The following is a 21,400-nucleotide window of genomic DNA, read 5'->3' as shown; positions in this document are numbered from 1 at the left end:
ATTAAATACTTCAAGAGAATAATTAATATATTCCAAGACAACTTCAAAGAATGTAATGAATCTAAGGAGCTAGACAGATAGTAGATATGAAAGAGATACAAGGTATTTGGCATTTCACAGAATGATTTTGTATTACCCGACAATGAACAATTACAAAAACATAGTAATTACAACACAACCAAGATGTAAATGATTCTTTCAATTCCAAGTGAAGCAAGAATTTAAATAAACTTAAATTAAAGGGCTAATAATTAATAAAGACAATCTCCTATTCATACACAAAATATGTTATATAACACTCGAAGAATAAATCAATCTAGTCAACTTTTAAGTTTTCATATAGATTTGCATCCACGTCTAATCACTCAACACTCAAATGAAGTGTTCGAATGATGAACAGAAATGTTTGAACACTTTGCTTACAACTATGTACCAAGTGGTTAAAAAATTAATTTTAGTACACCTTTCGCTTGTCAGCACAAGAAATCTGGTCGACTTCGGCATGCTTGATTAACCGCAAATATTTCGATAGGTTATTCATATTTAAAAAATGAACAACTAACAAAATGCATATGGTCAACTATGTACCAAGGTTAATTTAAATAGCTTGATCTCTTCGCCTATATCCACTATCATAGTGGGAATTTCACATAAAATTGGGATTTCACTAGGCTAAGTAGATCACAATGTGTGCTCAAAGGTTGTCTAAACATTCAAGCATGCAAAACACACACACACACACACACACACACATATATATATATAGTCTTGAAAGTTTACCTTAATCACTGTGATCCTTTATATATCTTCAAGAAAATTTCCTCTCAAAACTTAAGGTCAGGTGCTACTACACTACTGTATGAGGATTGGTGGAAGCTATGACCCTTATCGAATTTGGCTCTGGTCGCCGGCCCTACAAAACTTATGAAAAAATCTTAATAATATGTATATATATGAGTAGCTTGCTTAGTAACTCACAAACTATAGATAATTTCCTTATATGTTGTGTTTTTTCTTATATATTATTAAGTCAAATTAACTGTGAAGGGTCATAAAAACTTATATATACATACATATATATATATATTATCTCTACTATGGTTATCTTTCTTCCCCTAGTTTTGCATATAGAAGTGATATATGATTGGTCAATTTATGCAATTAAGATAGGTTGGGTTGAAATTAGGACAGCGATTAAATTTGAGATTACGTTTGGTCTTCATTTCCAATTATAACTAGATTTGTATTTAATTCCTTTCTAATTAGGATTAGCTTTGGTTTTTCCATTTAGGACTAGTTTGGGTTTTCTTTCCAATTAGGTTAGGTTCGGTTTTTCTTTCCAATGAAGAGGTTTGCTTTTCCTTTCCAATTATGATCAGGTTTTGTGTTTCTACTATCTAATTAACGGAGTGCTTTATATTTTTTCATTAGTTCTTTTACGAAGGATTTTCTTACTTTGTTAGACTTCGGTTCTTATTCTTTCAAACATAGAAGCATGCTTATTTTTTTCTTGTGTCTAACCTACGTTAGTGTTTTATGATAGCAAATATTATATTTGGCTTAATAACGAATAATTAACAATGCAATCGCACAATAAAACACCTATGATACACATAAAGACAACAATAGAGGCGATAAAACAACATACAGAGGCGATGTCGTACGATGGGCAGAATTTAATAATTGTTGATAGGTATGTTTTAGGATATTCCGCTCAAAACTTAGTGGAAAACTACTTGGGAGTTGTTTGGAATGACTAGGAGAAAGTTCCTCGTGAAAACGAGAAAAAAATGGGATTATAAGGCTTAAGCCTCGTTAGGGAAAAGCTTGAGAATCATATTTGAGGCTTGAGCATCAAAGTGGCTAAGAGGGTGAAGCTCGAGAGATAGACGCAATTTTAGCTTTCCTTCTTCCTTTTTGACGCGTTTTGAAGCCCAAGTTTGGTACTTTTCTAATGTAATCTAGGGTTTTAGGAAGCTTATATATATGTTCTTTAGAGCCTTAGCCTATGCTTGGTGCAACTCTTTGAAAGAGTTTAGGGTTTTTGTGGTTTGTGAGATTGTGAACCTTGGGTGTATTGGGAAATTCTAATCTATCAAAAATTGGGATCAGAGAACAGAGATTGGCTATGGCAAAAGCGCACAAAGAGGGTTTGTACGATATACCTTGATGGTGGGGAACAAGCATATCAGGTGCAAGGTAGTGTGGAACAAGCTAGAGAAGAAGAAGATTTGGCTTTGGCATTGTCATTTAGGTCATACTTTATTTTAGTAATCTTAAGCGTTTAAAACCTTAATTTATTGTTTACTAGTTGCAAACTTAGATTTTCAGCGTGAAACTTGTATATTTGCTAAACTTCTATATGAATTTTTTAGCTTTTTTTTTTTTTTTTTTTTTTTTTTTTTCTGTATAGTGAGAAATCAGTTTAATACAAGTATTCTGCTTTTGCTATTTGACAATGGTAGAGAATATGTTAATCATGAATTTTCTCAGTTCCTTCATGCTCATGGAATTCTACATCAGACGACCTATTCACACACACACCGCAACAAAATGGAGTCTCTGAGCATAAAAATCATCATATCATGGAAGTAGTTTGGTCTCATTTGTTTTGGCAATGGGGTCCTTTAATGTTTATGGGGTGATGCTATGAGCACTGCAATTTATCTAATTACAGGGTTTCGTCGAGTGTTCTTCAATTTTGATCTCCCTTAGGCGCGTTATCTGAATGATCTCCCAACATACCTATTTGGATGGGTGGCATATGTTCATCTTCATTCTCATCAATGGAGTAAGATGGATAAGTGTGCCTTAAAGTGTGTTGTTGTGGGTTACTCTCAATCTCATAAAGGATTTAAGTGCTATCATCTTCCTACTAGAAAATTTCATGTTACCATGGATGTAACCTTCCATGAAGCTAGATACATTATATTATTTCGGTGGTGTTTTGGATTCTTCCCTTCAGGGGATTAAGGTTTGAAGAGCAGAATCCCGAATTGGGTAGATTGGGGGTTTTCGAGGCTCTTGGTTCACAACAAATTGTCGAGCGCTGGGTCTTTGATGGTGAAGTCTCGGTGCTTGTAGGTAGTTACGATGCAAAAAAGAATATCTCTGAACGAGTGCTCCACATCCTGTGGCGAGAGCTCGGCACTAGAGCAAACTTCCTCCCCTACAAAAACTTCGAATACTGTACATCTTCAACCCCCTTTATTGAGCCATCAGTTATAACTCCTCCGGATGCTCCTCAATAGGTACCTTCTAACCATAAGTGTAATGTTCATAATTCAATTGAATTAGTTAATCCTGTGTCTTACCTTGAATAACAAAAATATAAATTTCCACCTCATTCTACTCGAGGTATATCTACAACTCATTATTCACCTGACCCAAAAGCCATGGTAAAGTACGTATTTCATCAGTAATTATGTGTCTTCTAAGTCATATGGATCTTTTGTACATCAATTGTCCTATGTATCTGTTCCAAGTAAATTGCAGGATACTCTTACAAATTCTAGGTGGATCGAGGCCATGGTAGAAGAGATGAAAGCATTACAAAAGAATTCTACTTGCGAGGTTGTTCCTTTACCTAAGGAAAAGAAGACAGTAGAGTGCAGGTAGATCATATCTTTACCATTAAACACAATGCATATAGTACTATAGAGAGGGTTTAAAGCTAGGTTGGTGGCTAAGGGATATACTCAGTCATATGAAGTGGATTATGGAGAGACGCGCGTTTGCACCAGTTGCAAAGCTCAACACTGTGCGTGTCCTTTTATCACTGACAGAAAATCTAGATTGGCCATTGCTACAGTTTGCATGTTAAAACTGTTTTTCTTTATGATGATTTAGAAGAGGACATATACATGGATCTTCCACCAGGAATGTCGAAGTCTGAATCTTTTAATCAAGGTATGGTGTGTAAACTAAGGAAAGCTTTATATGGTTTGAAGTATTCTTTTAGAGCTTGGTTTGGAAGATTTACCAAGTCAATGAAGAAATTTGGCTACAAGCAAAGCAATTTAGATCACTCTTTTCTTGAAGCATAAGACTACGTAGTGACTTAATTATTTATGTAGAAGATATGGTTGATGAAATATTTAAATTGCAATGTTATTTACCATCTATGCTTGAGATGATGGAGCTTAGTGATCTTAAGTATTTTCATGGGATTAACCAGGTCCAAGCATGATATATTTCTCTCTCAAAGAAATATTTATCAGAGATAGGTATGCTTGCTTGTAAGCCTTGTGATACACCCATTGAGCAAAATTATAAATTAGCATAGAATCTTGATTAATTAGGTACCCACTAATAAGGAGAGGTATCAAAGACTTGTTGGAAAGTTGATTTATTTATTTCATACTAGTCCAGATATTGCGTATGCTGTGAATGTTTATGCATTATCCTAGGAAAAGTCATATGGATGTTGTGGAGCGTGTTTTAAGATATCTAATTAAAGTCTGCTCCAAGTAAAGGATGATTATTTTCCAAGAATGGACATCTAGATGTAGTTGGCTACACTAATGCATTTTGAGTTGGGTCTACTCTAATATATATATAAGGTCAACCTCTTGATATTTTACTTTTGTGGATGGTAATCTAGTTACTTGGCGAAGTAAAAAGCAACATGTTGTTGATAGATCGTGCTGAGGCAGAATTTAGAGGAATGAGTCAATTAAGGTGTATTTGAGTAATTATGGTTAAGGAACTTGTTAAGAGTTTTAAGCCTATACAAACTATGAATTTAATTACATTGTAACAACAATGTTTGTTATTGAGATTGTTTATAATTCTGCATGTACAATATGATCGATTGTACAAAATATGTGAAAGTTGATCGTAATTTTATAAAAAGAACAACTAGAAGCTAAAATAATTGATTTTCTGTTTGTGAAGTTTGAATATCCATTGGAAGATGCTCTTACTAAAACAATAAGTGAAGAGTCCTAGTTTGTATAGCTAGGATTCCTATTACTTGTTGACTTAGCTTTATTATGATGTATTATTGTATGCACTATATATACCCTATATTAAGAACAATAAAATTAATTGAGTTATTAATCCAAAGCTTAGATTTTGACGGTTACCAAAAAAAATAAATCCCTAAAAAGAGATTACAAAGAATACCAAAATATGTGGAACTTTGTCCCACATGATCGAGCAAGATGATTCTCCAAGTTTAGAGTCCTTTAAATTTCTATGAAAACCAAAGTCCCAACTTATTTGAAAGAGAGGACATACATACATATATAGTAGCAGTACAAACATTATGAAAAGCAAAAGTAATTTTAAAAGACAAGGAAAATAAATGAATAAAGGGGTTTCTTCATTTCCCACCACAAATCAACCACAAGAAGAGAAAGAATTAATAACTTAAAAAATATCTTTTCATGGACAGAAAACAAGTATTGCTTCTGATGATGGCATCTCAAGAAGAATCTCTCTCCAAACGAAGTCTTCATAACCATTTTTCAAGTAGAGCCTCATTTCTTTCACCAAATTCTCCACTCATTAACCTCCTTTTTCTTTCATCTTAGACACTATTTCCAGCTAATCAGATGTTCCTTTTTACAAAAGGTACACACATGAATTATGTACCTTTGATTTAGACAAAATAAGAAAAAAAAAATACAAATGTACAGTTTAGTATAGTCTAGTCTGGTACGGTCCCATACGGCATACCTAATTAGTCCCAAGGGTGTAGATACAATTTTTTGCATATTTAATTTTGTCGAGTAAGTCCTACAAGGATCACTGTTGTAGTGAGGTAACATAGACAAGATTTTCTTTACCAAATAAAATAACAAATCGGACAGATCTTGACCTGCAAAGATTGGCTTTGCAATTCTTTCATTACATATTGTGATGTAGGACAATGGTAAGATAAGGGAAAATAATTAAGATAGATCCAAACTAGTCCCGCATTTGGAATTGCACTAAAGGTGTATTCGAATCACTCCAATAGAAAATAGAAATAGAAAATTTCGACTTGCACCGGTTCCACATCTGATTGCAGGTGGTTTGGAATCATTGAAAAGTAGAAACTTTGATATCTTTTACCATTCACTTAATTTCATAGCTTACAAAATAGCCCTTTTATAGGGCTGTTGGTACATAAATAGTTGAAAAAAATCCACATTAATGCACTTAGAAACTCCAGAAGACATAATTCATCCATGACACTTAATACATCTAATATGTACAAAAAGAGACTCAAATATAATGATTATATGACTCTAATACGATGAACTAATAATTATGGAAATTGAATTTATTGAGTATATATACTCTTAACCATGTAGTGCGTGCTTGGAACTTGGATGTACTTTTTAAATTAACTTGGCTCCTGCAACACGTTGTAGATACAAATATGGGCAATGCTTGGTTCCTCAGCACTAGTCCTGAGGACCCTCTTGTCCTCAAAACTGACGTGGCTCAATAAAATGAAGCCATGTGTTGCTTCTTAAAATTTTTTAACATGTATCTCAAGTTCCAAACATTCCATTCACTTGTTTTAGCAATCCAAACAATCAATTTATTTTATTTTTTTTATCCTTTTAATTTTTCTTTAATAATAATAAAAAAAGTTGTTTCTCTAGCTTCCATTAATCTAACATCGTTCTTCACCTTCTTCCAGTGCCATGGCTCCCATCACCCCCACCACACCCATCTCTTCCCTCATAACGATTTTATGTGCCCCTCTTTTATTTTTGCTCTCTTCCCTCTTTGAATGAGGTCGAGGTGCATGTAGTCCCCGTTGTTTGGGAATTTTTGGTCGCGATATTGATTCTTTCGCCATGTGGATTCGCCCGCGAGACTCTCGTGAGGAGGGGAAGACTGAGAACTAGTGCAATGTGAAAGGAGACACCGGAGGCAGTCTGCCACCATCTTTACTAGCATATCTAGCGAGATGACATCATATTCCAATGCCATGGAATTAGAAGAAGGTGAAGAACAATGTTGGCTGGGAAGAGCAACAAATTTTTAGTTTTTTTTCTAAAGCAAAAGAAAAAAGGATAAAAAGAAGGAAAATTTTTAGCAAAAGGACTTCAACTATACCTTGTTTTGCAGTTGAGGATTCCGATTTAATTTTGTTCCAACTAAGGATTATAATTAAATGTTAGTCTCAATCAAGGAATTTTCGTCAAATCTATTATAATTCCGTCAAATATTGATAACGTGCCAAGCACGTGACCAATATTATAATTCCACCCCACCCATCTTTTCCCCTCTTCGGCCACTAGCCGGCGACTACACCCTCCCCCTACCGGCGACTCGCTTCCTCCCTTGCGCTGGCTACCCTCTCCCTTTTCCTCTGTAACTTATCTCTCTCTCTCTCTCTCTCTCTCTCTCTCTCTCTCTCTCTTCATCTGCAACAATCTACAACAAAACCCCACAAACCCAAATAAGAGATACCCGCCAAATTGCATAATAATCAAGAATATTAGAGATACTCAGATGATTAAATATGCATAAAAATCAATCAATTTGAGATGAGAGAGTCGAAATTGATTGAATCCTACCCGATGGATGTCAACGAAGGAGACAAGGAGGGAGAGAAGGGCAAAGGGAAGGCCCGGTAGAAAACCCAAAGTCCAATGTCGGTAAGTAATGCCAAGTTAAATGGAAATATATTACAAGAGGTATGCTATCCACCTTCACTAACCTTCTCCTTTATTATTCTCATTCCACAATATATCTTCATGATCAAAACCATTCATCCTTTAGATAATTATTTGAAATTCATCTCTGCAAAAAATCAACTAAATCGGAAATTGTTTGATTATGTAATCATTACAAATAACCTAACATTGAATCACATTTTACCAAAACCGTTTGTTTATTTAATCATCGTTACATAACCAAACGATTTCCGATTGAGTTGATTTTTTGCAGAGATGATCTTCATAGTTAGATCTAAAAAATGAACGGTTTCGATCATTAATTTACATTGCGGAATGTGAATAATAAAAGAGAAAGTCGGTGGAGAATATGAATTATATATAGAAGATGGAGAAGATAGATAACATTCCCCATATTACAAAAGCATAAATATCATTTATTGTGATTGAGATTATATAAGTATGTGTGTGTGTGTGAGAGAGAGAGAGAGAGAGAGAAAGATGGCATGGAGGTTTGCTCACAAGGATGCTCTTTCACAACCATGCTTGCAGCAAGGTGCACCAACGTGGGCATAAACATCTTAATAATTTAAAGCAGCCATCTCAAAAAGGTGTTGTTAAGCTTACTATGTTTTTATTCTCTACTCTTATGCAATTGCCTCTCTTGTTCTTTTCCCTCTCTGTTTCATCTCCAACAGGTGATCCAAATACTTTTTTCAGTTCGATTATTATATATAGTACCAGACAGGCCAAGCTTTGATATATAAACCAACTGTTTGGGCCTAAATTCAACAATTGGCCAGTATTGAAATTTATGGGATTAATAAGATGATATTTTGGCTGGATTACCTTGCTCGGCGTAAGTCTTAAGTGGTCGGATAGAAGAAACCTTGTCGGGCTGATGCATGTGCTAAAACAAAGAACATAGCCGGCGAACAATGGTGCACAGCGGGTGGTAGGCTTGGCCGGCATGCGATTGAGGAGATGTTGACCAGCTGGAGTTGGTCACAAGCGGGCAGCTTGGTTGAGATTTTGAAAACAAAAAAAGATTTGATTGTGGGAGAAAGAAAGAGGTGTTGGTTTATTTTAATTTGATGGCCAACTTGGTTTATAATGGCGACCGGTCGGGGTTATTAATGGTAAGTCCAATTAATTTTGGGTTAAGTTCAAAATTGAGTTTGATCGGTTTGATTGGCGCATTTCCTTTCAAAAAATGAAAACGGTCTGGCTATCTAGTAAAAACGGTGGGTTTGCCTTATGTTTCTCGGCCGAAGAGCTTTTGTTCAAAGGAAATTGACCGTTTTTGATATATATAATATTGGTACCTTGACCGTAATAAAAATTGCTTCTCAAAGTGCAAACGGTCGGGCTTTTTGATGAGAATAAAATGTGTTAGGCCCGGTCGGATTGATTGTCCTTCATACAAAAATTGGCAAACAGGTCAAGTATTAAACCATAAAGGGGACCAGTGTAATGTTGTTTGAACTTCAAGGGAATACAAAAATGGCTAAGGGTGTGGACAAAAGAGAAGCTCGCCATTTTGGTTTAATGAAAGCTAGCTATCCGATTGTTTTGATGTTTCCACAATGGCTTCTTAAAAAATGAGAACGGTCAGGTACTTTTGAGTAAGGGTGGAATTCTAAGATGACTACCGACCACCAACCGACTACCGACCAATCGGTTGCCGACTGGGTCGGTAGTTACGTGAGAGGAGTCGATTTTAATGGTCCAACAAAACCGCTCCGACAAGATCGGGGTCGGCCGCAATTTGCATGCCACCCTCGTCGAACCACCAAAATGCCCAAACCGCCCGACCCGCACCGCCTACCAACACCAACTGACCCTAAGAAGTTGGTGAGGAATTACTAAGCTTCAGTAACTCACCCCTAGAACTAAATAATCAATGCAATGGCTGGGTTTTAAATAAAGATGTAGGGTTGGATCAAAGATAATTCAGCAGCGGATAATAAGAACATAGTTATATTAAGGGAAAATTTTAGCAAAATGACTCGACTTTTACACCGTTTTCTAAATGAGAATGCGACATTCAAAGTATTCAAATTAAGGACTCTTAATTTATTTAAGCACCAATCAAGGACTCTTCGTTAATTTTCTCATAACGAACGTTTAAAAAATGTCATGTGACTGCCCGTGCTCGAAAGGAAAGTGCAAAGTTGTCCTGTCAATCACCATAACAAATTAATACTATGAAAATTAAAAAAATACAAATTAAAGGAATTAAATAAATAAAAAAGGTAGCCCCGACCCTCCTCAGTCCTCACCTCCACCCCAGATCCCTCCCCCTCTCTGGCCACCACCGACTACTGATCCCTCCGCACTAGCGGCTTCGTTCCCACCTACGTCAATCTCTCTACTCTGCCACGTACATCTTTCTCTTCCTCTCCATATATATACGTATATATATATTTCTCTCACTTGGTGTTCTTCACTATGGCGTGCTCAGTTGTGAATCAAATCATTAAATAGAAAAAATTATTATTTATAAAGAGCATGAGTAGGGATTAATACCGGTGGGTCTTGAAGAGGGTTTGAGAGGAGCAAAACGGAGGTCTTGGAGGACACGATAATGGTTGTTGTTCAGGCTTTGTGGTTTGGTAGTGGGTAGGTTGGGTGGCCGACGGGGGAGGTAGAGGGAGAAGGGGCTACCTTTTTTTATTATTTAATTCCTTTAATTCCTTTTTTTTTATTTCTTAGTATTAATTTTTTATGGTGATGGAAAACACAACTTTGCCCTTTCCTTTCAAGCACGTGCAAGTTACATGATATTTTTTAAACGACCGTTACGAGAAATTAACAAAGAGTCCTTAATTGGTGCTTAAGTAAATTAGGAGCTAGTCCTTAATTGGAACACTTTGAATGTCGCATCCTCAATTAGAAAACGGTGTAAAAATCGAATCCTTTTGCTAAAATTTTCCCTTATATCAAATACTCTAAAATCAAACAAACCCCCAAGATTACATAAATTAATAGTAACCTTGAAAATCAGTATTCGAAAACTAATGAGTTTAGATAAACACAAAATACTCTTCACATATTAAAAAAGAAAACAACTCTTATATTGTCCATTGCCACAACCTTTCCACGTTGTCTCCACAGTTTGAAATCTCACGGCCGTTCCACTTTGGCCAACCACTACCCTTCCTGGATAAATGTAAACACTGAACTGATAGGGAGGATAACTAATCCTGATTGTACAACCTGTGCTACCTACCATATACAATCAACCCTGGTACCTCGGCCTGCCTGGCCCAATATTTATATATGGCCTAATTGGCTCACCAACTGTATTCTTAAGATATATAATAATTCCAAGAATCAATCCGGCAGACAAATCTCAGCCTAATCATGAATCACTAACTTCAACAACAATTTAGATGCCTAATTCAACATCTCCAAATAGTAATCTCAGGCAATCTAAAATAAACAAATTAATCACATAAGATCAAAATCATCATCAATTCAAACTCTGGATTCAAACCTAGAATTACCAATTCTAGCATACAAGTAAAACTGGGGGTGAGTTCGGTACGGTTACCGTACCGAAACACCCATACCGAATTCCGACTGATATGGGTCGGTAACCGATCACTTCGGCATCGGTCGGAGAGTGGCGGTATCGGTCGGAGAGCGGCGGTCCGACTACAACACCAAATTAAAAAAAATCATAGAGAAGGGGAAGAGATAAGACAGAGAGAAGGAGAGAGGGATGAGGTGCGGCAGAGAAGGAGAAAGGGACACAGACATAGAGGAAAGGTGGGGAGGGAGGGTGGTGAGTTGCGCTGGGTTGGGCGGGGTGGAGAGGGGGTGCGACATAGAAGGAGAAAGGGACAGAGACATAAAGGAAAGGTGGGGAGGGTGGGTGGTGAGTTGCGCTGGGTTGGGCGGGGTGGAGAGGGGGTGCGACAGAGAAGGAGAAAGAGACAGAGAGGGAGAGAGGGAGGAAAGGTATTTTTGGGAGAGGGAAATAGATGATAGTGGTGGACCGATGGTGGTGGTGGTGATGGTTGGAGATGATGAATTGATTGTGGTGGACCTGGTGGTTAGGGCTGTGGTCGCACACAGAAAGAAAAAGAAGGGGAAAAGAAGAGAAGAGAAGATAAGAGAAAAAAAGAAAAGAGACACGGGTGGGAGGAGAGAGAAGAGGAAAAAGAAAAGAAAGAAAGAAGAAAAAGGGGGGGGGGGGGGCACGTGGGTTAGGGGGAAAGGAAAAGAAAAAATAATAAAAATAAAGTTTTATTTTGTATATGAATAAATAAGGTATTTTGGGGTTTCATTTAGGGTTTGGATTTTAGGGTTTAGGGTTTAGGGTATTTTGGGGTTTCAAATTTCAATTGGGATTTGGAGTTTTATATTTTTATTACATATGTTTTTTATAATTTATAGTATATAGTCAATAACTTAATAGTTTACATGTTTTTTAATTTATATCATCTTCTAAACCTTAGGGTATATGGTATAGGTCATATACCTAATAGGGCCGTTAGGCTAAATGGCTAATACCATATACTAATAATAATATATTATACCATATTATACATTTATGATTGAGGAAATTACATAAATCATAAATAGTCCATAACTCCATAATTCATTTTGATATTAATATATTATATCATATTATACCATATTTTACTATATTATATCATATTATACAATATACTAAATTACTAATATTATATCATATTGATATAAATTATAGAAAATTAGAAATGTATTATATAAAATTATAAATTATATAGAAAGGTAATACTAAGTATTTTATATTTAGGGTATACCAGTATAGTATAGAAATGTATAAAAATGAATTATTTTAATTATACTTTTTCAATATACGGTCGGTATCGGTATACCGTCAGTACCGGGTTTTGTAAACCAGTACCGTTACCGAATTCATCAGTATTTTTCGGTATAAAATCGGTACGGTATCGGTATTTTTCGGTATTTCGGTATTTTTACCCAGCCCTAAGTAAAACAGTTGTAAACAAAACTGACAAACAAAATAAAGTTCTACCCACAATAACAAAATGAGACCAACACAAGGAATCACCCACCTAGATTTTGAGCAACCTAAGTCAACTCATACACGACACCATCACCACCACACGAGAACCACATCGCCGACATTGGCTTGCCGAATGGCAAAGAAAAAAACCACAGGAAACTCTCGGCAGAGGAGAGAGAACATAGATAAAAAAGAGAAACTAAGAGGAAACGATGTGAACACTCAGAATGTCACGCCCCAAAACCCGAGTACGTAACAGAGGCACCCACCTTGAGAATACCTGAGACAACAACAACCAATCCCCCGGTGTTATAATCCCAAGTTTTCACAAAATAGGTTAAGCCTTTTGGTTTAATAAAATGGGTTGGATCAGAGTGCTTAAGTTTGCAGCGAAAAATTAATTCAAAAATAATTAATTCATAATTAATCCAACCCTCGGAGTTACTATTGTTTAGAGTAACTTCAAAGAAACTGTTTATATAGACTCGATAATTCAAAAGTAGATAACCCAAGGACTCAGTGTATATACAGGATATGACCAAGGGTATATAAAGATAGTAAAAGGTCACCAAAGACCTGCTCAAGGAAATATACTGACTAAGCAGGAACACAGGAGTTGACAAGCTCGAGACCGCATCACCACCCCCTTAATCGAGGCCGTCAAAGTCCACACGCGCAACACCTAAGAGGGAGAAAAACAACAATGTAGGGGTGAGCATCACATACGTTCATTGCTCCCCTTCAGGGAACTCCCTGCTAGGTTTGAAGAATAGTTTGAGATAATTTAAAATCAAATGCACAACATAAACCAGTTATCAAGCTTTGTAAAACTAGTAGCATGCTCATACAGTTTTCAAAATACAGTTTTCCCGGCCCAAGTTCATAATCATACATGTTGACCAGCCGTTAGGGCTAACTACCCTCTTACAAAAACATAACAAAGTCCTGCAGTCATTTGACCGGGACAGGGTAGCGAAAGTGGCCATTTCATGGTTATACCGCCTAGACTGGCCTTCCAAGAAGGACAATCGACCAGTCCGTCCATACAACCCCTCATGAGGTTTTGGGGATCGAAACCCAGGTTCTACCGTAAGGGACCTTTCACTCTTAAGTCAAACACAATAACAATCTCACGAGAATATGCATAACAGTCATCATTCCCATTATCATAAAACCAAGCAGATATGCCAATAAAAAACATGCATCTTTATCACACAGTATTTATTATATAGTACATGCAGGAAATCCACTAGTCAGAGTGTGTTGTCCCCCAACCTAGGGTCCAAAGCTTTTGTCTGTTCTCGAGTACAAATCACAATTTGCCACGTCGCAACGATCTCTTTTAGGTAATTGGAGTTCCTAGTTTGACAACAACTGGTGTTAAAAACGGTTTTCACGTAAATCGATGACCTTGTCTGTTAAGACCAGGTATAATTCAGAGGTTTGGCACTAGCGTAACTGCTAGGCTTCTCTGAATTCTTAATCCGACATGACCTTGCACCCCGAGGCAAACAGTCATGTCAAACCGTGTGGTTTCTATATCTATTTTAATTTATTGTCGAGGAGGTTGATCAGATATGAACCTACAACGTGACCAGGTTAGTGCATGGGGAAATTGAGAGAGCTCTGGCTCAGTACCCAACGCCTGTATACTCATGGACTGACCTTAGTCATCACGTTATTTGGTTACCACTGATATGACCTCAATATTTATTAAGTTCATTTGATAACAACAGTTAAACGACGTTTCGTCTATAACCACAACTTAAATAACATCAGATTAGATAAGCTGGGTTAAGGGTATACATGTTGAAGACTTCCCACGGGCAGAGCTCGGTACTACTAGACTTGCTAAGTAACAAGATTAAAAGAGCCTAATTAACAAGAGATTGATCTAACAAAATTTTTGCAGAAGTTCGACAGGGATCAAGAAATTACCTATGGAGCTCAGAAATGATTTTTTTAAAACTTCACCAAAACATAGCCTTCACACTACTAGAATTGAAGAGCTCATCGCCACGATCGCGTAGGCAAAATCGGATCGTCGATCGGAGCTCTAGAATTCAAGATAAACTCAAAACAAGATTGAAGAAGAAAGAGAAAGGAGGAGAGAGGAGAGAGGAGAGAGAGGAGAGAGAAGCTCTCTCTTGGGAAGCGTGCAGCTGAGAAGGGATGAAAACCAGCTGAGTGTGCGCCACTATTTATAGGGAGAGAGAGTGAGTCAACTCAGTTGACTCATCCGAGTTGACCGGGTTGACTCAAGTCAACCGTCCCAATTTGGGCCAATGAGAAAGTGACACGTGGCATGTGCACTAACACTTGGTTGCACATGCAGCTATCAGATCTTGCTGCCATGCAGCGATGGACGCTCCAGATCGTGCCACGTGGCGCGATCTGGTGATTTCCTATTTTATTTTATTTTTCCTATATTCCCCAACTTCAAAAATTAATTAAAAATAGCTCGAGACTCAGAAAAATACCCCGAAAAATACTACGGACTCGTATCGACTAGTACTAATTAACTATGAGGTCAAATTACCAATTTGCCCTTAGAAAAATTTTGAAAATTTCAAGCTCCACAAACTAAGATAAAATGCTTTAAAGAAAAAGAAAATTTGAGAAATTCATAAAATAATCTCCCAGACTCGGAATAATACGAGACTTGCACCGTTGGGTTTGTGAGTAAAAGTACTACCTTTTAAAGGTCTAACTTGGGTCAAAACCCTAGTCAAAGTTGGTCAAACAATTAAAGCTTAAGGTAAAAAAAATTAGATTTTCTAACAAATAAATTCTATAAAAAATTTTAGAAAATAAGGAAAAATCCCAAAATAAATTTGGAAATTTCCGGGTCTCACACAGAAATAAAGGGCTGGGGGTATTTATAAGTCAACCACCAAGCTCTTGCCGATTTGGTCAAGATCTCGGTAAGCCTGTTGAGCCCACGGTGGCTTTGCCGAGCCCTCTGTAAGGTTATCCAGAAACTACCACCGAAATCCACAAATTTCGCGTGTCTTCCACCTTTCCAGTTGCCTAACCATGTGGCAGCATCTCAGCCATTGGATAAAAAACAAATCCAATGGTTGGGATCACACCACTTCAACCAACTCAAACTTTCTACACTCTTCCAACTTCAAACACTCCCCAAAAATACAATTGGACTGCGAAAAAGATTCCGAAAAATTGCTACGGACTCGTAGTGAAGAAAACTAATTTCCTATTGGCTCAAAACAAACCTTTGAAAATAGAATAACCAGAAAATAAAACACAAAATTTTTTTGAGGTCTCACATCTTCCTTGGACTAATTGGGTATGAATTATATATGTAAAGATATGGTGGGTTTGGATTGTTTTTAGAGAGACTTAGAGTGCAGTCCATTTCATAAGTCTTTCTTAGACTAAGACCGGTAGTGATTTAAGGTTTTTAATCAAGTCATTTTATTTTTCTTCTTTGATCCAAAATTCCGGAGTTAAAACCTAACATGTAGCCTCTACAAAGCCCACTCTACACCATAGGAGGGAAAATACTCTTTAAATCGGGGGAGGACTTTATTATGAATTAAATAGATTTTCTTATAAATTAAAAGGACTTTATTATGAATTAAAAAAAAATTTCTTATAAATTAAAGAACTTTATTATAAATTAAAAAGATTTTCTTATAAATTTTAAAACACCTTCAGTCTTCATCTAAAAACTGTTTTTCTAAAGAACCCAAGTCTAATTATCTCTTGTTTATATCTCCAGAAATGAAACCTATTTTTCTTAACCTTCTAAATTGCATACTTACTCTCAATTTCTTTATGGGATTTGGTTCTTCTTCTTCAGCTTGGTAGTTGAATGTGACTGTCAGTCTGGCACAGACAGTGGCACAGCCCAGCCAAGAATTCTGCTAAAAAAAAGTGATTATATATCATATAGAAGCTCAGTATCTATAGAAGTTAAGTCAATTAATGACTTATATAATACCTTTTACTTTGAAAAATAAAACTCATTAAAATTTAAATAAAGGATCTGAAAAGTCGAAAAAGAATTTTGTTTTAAGTTATTAATCCTTTTTTTTGGTCAATTAAGTTATAGTTTAATAAATATTTGTATAAATATACATTTTGAGGGGTAATGTTCAATATGTCCCTCATGACTAGGTTGATATTTTTTTAATATTAATAAAATTTTCTTGTATTGTTCTGATTTTTTTTTTTTCGAGTTCCTGTATAAATATTTTATGTGTATTTTTGTACTAAAAAAAAAATAATCAAGAGATTTAGCTTACCCGAGTTTTAAATCCTGGTTCTGCCACTGGGCACAGAGAGAGAGAAAAAAAAAAAAGTGAGAGAGGGAAAGAGAAAGGAGATTAACGGCGAGGGGCCGACCGATGTCCGGAGAGGAGAGGGAGCGGGTGGGGTGTGGGGGTGGGGATGCTTTTAAATTTTTCATTCTTTTAAATTTTTAATTTTTATAACCATTTTTTAACAAATGATGAAAAAGACAAATTTTCTTTTAAAACTTGGTCATGTGCCAAGCACGTGATCAATATTTAATGGAATTATAAGAGACTTGACGGAAATTTTTTAATTAACACTAATATTGAATTACAGTCATTAATTAGAACAAAATAAAATCGAAATCTCAACTACAAAACGGTATAGTTGTGTTTGAATTTTTTTTTTTTTTTTTTTTGTTGGCCATGATGTTTGGATTTCTTTTTTTTTTTTGGCCATGATGTTTGGATTTCTAAATAACAAGAGAATGGTTGTGTTTGGATACAATTTAAAAAAAAAAAAAAAAAACTTGACTTTATTTGATTGGACCGCATCAGTTTGAGGACAAGAGGGTCCCTCACTCCTCAGCACTGCCCCCTCTCTTGGATACCCAAGCCCAAGGCTCCCAAACTAATGTTTACACCTGGGTTTAAAGTTTAAACTCTGATGTCTGATTGTCTCCATATTCCTTCATAACCCATCTAAGAAAGGAATCACAATATATGCACAATATCACAAATCCTTTTCCAGATTCTCTTGGATTCAAGTTGGTGTGTCCTCACATGTCGAGGAGTCCGAATCTTCTGCTGATATATATATATTTTTGTGTCGATGATTTTGGTGGAAATGTATTCAGATTGTACCAATCTTGCTGGATTCAGTCATGATCTATCAAAACTTTACCTCTCTCTGAAGGTATGTCAATGATTTCACTCTAAGAATCGTTCTTCTGATTCTCCTAGACTATACTTAATCAATCTTGCTTGATTCAGTCACTTGTTTGAGTTGTTACTTGTATTTATCCCCATTTTTTTTTATTAATTTCTCTGGATTAGATTTGATTACTATCTTGTTCTGATTTCCCAAATCTTGACTTCTTGGTTTACTAAAGAATCCTGTAACATTGGCAGAAAATCATGACTTCTTAAATCTTCATCTTACTGCCTAAAATCATGTGGGCTTGAGGCAGAAAAATCATTAGGTTAGTTTCTTACTACTACTTACAACTTCTAAGAAGTCTTTCAATTTCTGGGCATCTGATGTAGTCATACCTGTAATGCCTGGGAGTACCAATAACTTATGAACAATTGGAAAACAGATAACACCACATCTACTGTGTACAGGGCAAGTTTAAAGAAAGAAACACTGAAATCATAAAAATAACAACAAAATAACTGAAAGTCTTCCACACTAACATTTTGCTGCTCCAAACAAAAATTACATAGGACTTGAACATATCAGATAGAAAGACTAGAGGACATAAAGTCAAAAATAGCCAAGACAAGAAGAGAATCCAAATTCATTAGACTGGGGCAATGTTAGTTTCACATGTCTGCACTGCTCCCGGTTACTGGTGAAACTAAAGTCTCTACATAGGTAGCTGCTTCAAAGCAACAATTCTCACCATCATCCTCAATAATATCCTCAAATGTACGTGCCTTGGGATTATATAGTACCAAGTCCGTTCCCTCATAATCCATCAAGACTTGTCCATTCTCTAAAATGCATAGAGGCTTCAATGAAATTTCATCATCTTCATCATTAAGCTCTTGAGCTAGAATATCTAAGGAAATTTGTAGGACTCTAGTCCAAGATTCCTGAACTCCATATTCCTCCATCACCCATATGGTAAATGGGGTGTCGTCAATGGGGTCAGTATAAACGAACATACGATTTCTTGATGTCCCAATTCCGGCGAAGATATAATCCCTGTTAGCACAAGAGGGCAATGGCACCACCTCCTTGAATTTCTCTTCTGCTAAGTCAAAAGAAAATATTTTGGAGCTCATTGCGCGAAGCTCTGCCCAATGTAGAGCTCCATTAAACAGGCACCCCTGCTCATGCACACTGACTTCATTGTCGTCTTCCAAAGTCCTCCAAGAATTTGATTTTATTGAAAAGACCTCAATCACAGTCCCCTCCTCATAAGCTGTAACGCCCCGGATTAGCTTGTAATCTTGAGTAGAGGAGTCGTAACCAAAACCATAGAAATTATCATCATCAGAAGGAGGTTCCGGCAACACCTTGGTAACTCTGGTACAAGGATTCCATAAGATAATTCTGTTGTTGTCCACTTCTAGACAGACCAAGCCATTACAGGAACCTAGAATTCTCACACAAGATACGACTTCCCTGGGAGGATCAAGCTCTCTTGTTGCCAAAAGACCATCGTTATAGTCTATCGAGAGGAGGGGTCTAGTTGAGACAAACAGCTTGAAGCTGTTGGTACTGTTTGTGGCCTTCTGGTGCTTCAAAACGAAATCAGGATCGGAGATTATGGTAGGCCAGGACTTGCATACACAGCGAAATCGTACTACAGATTTCACTGGCAGCCTTGACAGTATGTCCGCAGTTATTTCTGGGGTGATGTATTTGCCACAATGTTTCAGTTTTGAAGAATTGAGCAACATTGTGTAACTTCTGCCATCTAATGTTGTTGATGCATCCATCTACACAAATCACACAGAAAATAACCAAGAAATGAGCAGAGACAACAAACAGATTAAAACACAACCAAACAACTAAACAATTACAATCCTCAACTTAATTCACATACTCTTAATCTCCAAACCAGACCCCAATACACCCACGATGCATACTTTCTTTAACTCTAGAGTGGATTTACCATAAGAAACCTTAATAATCTTCAATTAGGGGTCAGACTTCAGAGTGAGCGCTATTAATTTTAATTTTTTATAAATTTCCCTTAAGATTCTGTTGGGACTTAAGGGAAACCTTAATAATATTGATTGATCTAATTTATTTCTCCCTACTTGTATTTAGGCTGATTGCTTGTTGTAATTAGGTGGATAGTTTGAAATTGTTTTCTACTTCTGTATATTGAGTCTTGGTTGATTTCCTCCATATCTTCTCATATATTAACAGTTTTCCATAAGATACTTCAATTGGGGAGGGGGGAACATTTCTATAACCAACTTCAATTAGCCGTTAGAAAATAAGAAATTTCTTATAAGAATTCTATACTCAAAATAAGAAAACCCAACATGAAATATAAAAAGCAAAAAAATAAAAAATAAAAAGAAACTATATTTGAAAGATGACACATATTTTAATAGATTTGGTAGGTTTCTTACTTTAGAAATAATAAATCTCTAATGCTTGATTCGCCAAGCTTAAATAGCAAATCCTCGTAGATTTTTATTTTCTTAATTTTTTAGCTTAGGAAAATTACACAGTATATCATTTATTAATGTAGTTTGTAATCCTAAGAGTGTACTCCACTTAATTCAAGATTAAGTCTAACCCTTATGACTAAAATGTTAATTAAACTCTTCACCAAAATTTTTTTTAATTAAACTAGAAAGATTAATTCCTCAAAAAAAACTAGAAAGATTAAAATTCCATAAACAGTAAGGTACCGAGCCATCCATATACTATTAATCATTAAATACTTCAAGAGAATAATTAATATTTTCCAAGATAACTTCATTAAAGATTTTAAAAAATGTAATGAAGCTAAGGTAACAGAGAATAAAGACAAAAGAGATTTTGTATTTGGTATTTCAAGGAAGGATTTTGTATTACCTTACAACGAACATTTACAAATAAATATATATGAAGTAATATTCATATTACTCAACTCAACCAACTAACCAAGATATAAATTTTCTTTCAATTCCAAGTTAAGCAAGACTCTAATTTTAGTTAAATTAAAGGCCTAATAGTTAATAAGGACAACTACGAGGATTCATACACAAAACAAGCCAACACTATAAATAAATCAATCCAATTTAGTTTTAAGTTTCAGCATACATTTTCATTGCCGGTCCACCTATAAGCTCATCCTTGAGTATTGTTTAAACAATTAACAAAAAGTGTTCAAGTACTCGACAAAAATGTTCAAACGCTCAACTTCGAACTGGCAATTACATCAAAAATAATAGTCATTTACATGATTTTTTTGTTACATGCCATTTTTGGAATGTTAATGCAACACTATAAGAAATTAATACACATAAGTCTAAAGAAAAAAAAAACTTAAAAATTCAAAAATACAGTTTCAATTGTATTGTCAATTGACTGACAATTACAAGAGGGTTCAGAATGCAACTCTCGATTAAAACATGAACTAGAGTGATATATAATTAACAAGTTGAGTTTTTAACATTATAATGTTTGCAATGGGCTTTTTTAATATTAACTATAAATTAAAAACTTAGTCTTTAAAAAAAATAATACCTGAAGGCTAGAGAAAGGTTAATTAGTACACAACAAAGAATTAGTTCTTGTAACAACTTAAATTATTAGTCTAATTAAG

General features: G+C 35.7%; 1 protein-coding gene across 1 annotated transcript; it reads right to left on the bottom strand.

The window, feature by feature from the left end:
• Window positions 1-18,601: 18,601 nt before the first annotated feature.
• On the bottom strand, window positions 18,602-19,810 carry LOC147292529 (F-box/kelch-repeat protein At3g06240-like). Its single transcript, XM_086234471.1, has 2 exons — window positions 18,705-19,810; window positions 18,602-18,619 (listed from the first exon to the last, which is right to left on the bottom strand). Exons 1-2 carry the CDS (start codon window positions 19,569-19,571, stop codon window positions 18,602-18,604), a joined length of 885 nt encoding a protein of 294 aa, XP_086090597.1. The 5' UTR covers window positions 19,572-19,810.
• Between the last annotated feature and the right edge of the window lie 1,590 nt (window positions 19,811-21,400).

Source organism: Dryas octopetala, chromosome 2 (genome assembly GCF_963921425.1).
Source record: "Dryas octopetala chromosome 2, drDryOcto1.1, whole genome shotgun sequence".
In the NCBI taxonomy this organism is placed as follows: Eukaryota; Viridiplantae; Streptophyta; class Magnoliopsida; order Rosales; family Rosaceae; genus Dryas; species Dryas octopetala.
The sequence above is the reverse complement of the archived record's forward strand: the minus strand, read 5'-3'. Positions and strand labels throughout refer to the sequence as shown.

Excerpts from the sequence above, each read along its gene's own strand:
- LOC147292529 (XM_086234471.1), bottom strand. The coding sequence starts at position 19,571 with ATGGATGCATCAACAACATTAGATGGCAGAAGTTACACAATGTTGCTC.